At 43.4% G+C, this 2,443-nt stretch overlaps 1 protein-coding gene across 1 annotated transcript; it reads right to left on the reverse strand.

Moving 5' to 3' along the window:
- Positions 1-1,461: 1,461 nt before the first annotated feature.
- FOXG_17673 (anhydro-N-acetylmuramic acid kinase) lies at positions 1,462-2,395 on the reverse strand (the record flags this gene model as incomplete). The annotated part of the gene is made up of 2 exons (XM_018397683.1): positions 1,462-2,176; positions 2,226-2,395. 2 exons carry the CDS (start codon positions 2,393-2,395, stop codon positions 1,462-1,464), a joined length of 885 nt encoding a protein of 294 aa, XP_018258800.1.
- Between the last annotated feature and the right edge of the window lie 48 nt (positions 2,396-2,443).

Raw genomic sequence — 2,443 nt, forward strand, 5'->3', positions numbered from 1 at the left:
CCATGCATTTGCATCGAAGCGGCAACGATGGTGGGGGCCACGATGTTGTACTAACACGATGTGATCCCCAATCTCTGACCTTTATCAATTCCTGGGGAAGTGACTGGGGCAATAAAGGTAGCTTCAATGTTGAGAATGTTCGTGTGTTGGAGCTCGACCTTGATAATGGACTTAATATCCCGGCTCGATTTTACGATATCTACTAGTTGGAAAACGACCTGACGCCAGGTGAGAGAGCAGCCTATTACCATAAGGTTGACAAAGCTCTTCAGAGCCACTCAAAGGAACATCTGAGTACCTTGAGCCTTGAGGCAATATGCCCCTATTGTAATAATCCGTCGCCACTTTTGTCCCTTACTGGAAGTATCCGGAGCGTGGTTCGTCCCTGCTGTTGCCAATCCTTTACCCCAGAGCCTGGATATCTTTTATAAGCTTTATATTTACAGGCTGGGTTTAAAGAGAGGGCCTAGTTTTTAAGTGTAATGTTTATATTGTATAACTAAAAGCCAAAATATTAAATTTCCTAAAATAAGCTATATAAGTAATAAAAGTATATAAAAAAGGATTTTAAATTTATTAAACAAAAAGTTATAAAATTATCTTTTTATTAAAACTTTAAGAAAATTTTTAAGCTAGGTTTATTAAATATTAGCAAAAGAATATAATATAAATAAGGTTTTTTATAATAACCTTTAAATAAAAATCATAAAGTTTAATAAAAATCTCTTTTATAATTTCCTATAAACTTACATGTAAATAATTCCTAGGAACTATTAGCATTAAGGATATACTTCAGGCAGCTAACACAGGTGATTGGACACGACATTTCTTTCACAGCATACTCACCTGGTCAAGGCTAAATAGGAAGGTTGCTATGCCGGAGGCCCACCACTGAGTATGTTTAGGCGCCTAGGTAGGTGCGTTCTCGGTCATCAGTAGTGCATGTACCCGTCAATGTAATATTTGCACCTAACCACTACGCCCCGGTGCAAAATATTGGCCAATAACTGGTATTGTATCAATTATAGTGGTGGCTATAGCTGCTTATAGAAGCCGTACAGCGCCGTTACGGTGACCAATCGTAACATCTCATCTCTATCCGAAGACATGTGATAACAGAAAAGAGACATGATGGTACACTACAAAATATACAATGATTGACTTTACTCTCAATTCCATTGACGTGAACTAAGCACGAGCATGGAGAGTTGGCAGCTGATATGTTCTTCGAAGCTATGTAGAGATATATTGGCCCTAAGTCCTGTTATTCTTAGAAAGAGCATCGACGATGAAGAACAATTTAAAGAAGCAAGTACGTGTTACGTAAATAGTGAGTTGCTTCTGCTGGCAAATATGATTTAGTAACTTCAGCAAAATCAACACACAACTCGAATCTGAATGATCGTTATCGATATAGGTAATACTATTTATTATTGTACTAGTCTAGGTCACTGTAATCACTCAGTCAAAAGCTTGCATAGCTTTCCATGCAGTGTAAGGCCGTTCCACGATCATTTCCTTGGCTGTGGGCAAGGCCGAGCGACCCTCCCCAAATCTGATACTGGAGCTCATAATCTCGCGCCATCTCCTGCCAGGAGCAATCTTGCCTGAGATAGTGTTAGGCACTAGGCTGTCACTATTGATAGGAACCAGGGCTGGTCGCCCCAAGATAGTCTCCATGGCTTGTTGGGCAAAGGAAACTGCCTCCTTGGCATCCGATGGGACTCCGGTCTCATCTAGCGCCCGAATCTTTGTACCCGGAAGTTGCTCCCTGAGATATTTGATAATGGTCGGGTTTCGGGCACCACCGCCGCACATATAAACCTCTGCAATCTCATCCACGCTGATGCCGAAGTGAGGGAAGAATGTGCGGTATTGCTTGATGATATTCTGGGCCGTTATCCGAGTAATGGTTGCTAGTGTGTCGTACTTATCACACCCAGCAGCAAGACACTCGTTAAGCAGTTCTTGGCCTTCATTGTCCCCAAATGTCTCCCGTCCTGTGGTCTTGGGAGGAACGTGGTTGCAGTACTTGTTTGTACTCAGAAACTTATCAACAATGTCCTGGCGCACGGTGCCTCTGGAGCTCCATTCGCCGTCTCTGTCGTATTCCATCTCGCCGTTAGTGAAATATCTCATGGCGTTGTCAATGAACATGTTGCCCGGGCCGCAGTCCCTAGAGATGTTAGTCGCTTCATTAGGGTGCTATGTAGAGGATTTCTCACCAGTCGACCATTGCGTCCACCCCGCCCTCGGAATCAGGGGGGATGACACAAAGATTGGCAATTCCACCAATATTCTGACAGACACGCCACTTGGTCGGGTGATGAAGCAGAAGGCCGTCAATCAGAGCAACCAATGGGGCACCCTGTCTACCCACGGCTTGCTCTGCCATTCGGAAGTCTGTCACAGTTGTGATACCGGTGATGGCACTAATAACTGT

Source organism: Fusarium oxysporum, genomic scaffold, assembly GCF_000149955.1.
Source record: "Fusarium oxysporum f. sp. lycopersici 4287 supercont2.71 genomic scaffold, whole genome shotgun sequence".
Classification (NCBI taxonomy): domain Eukaryota; kingdom Fungi; phylum Ascomycota; class Sordariomycetes; order Hypocreales; family Nectriaceae; genus Fusarium; species Fusarium oxysporum.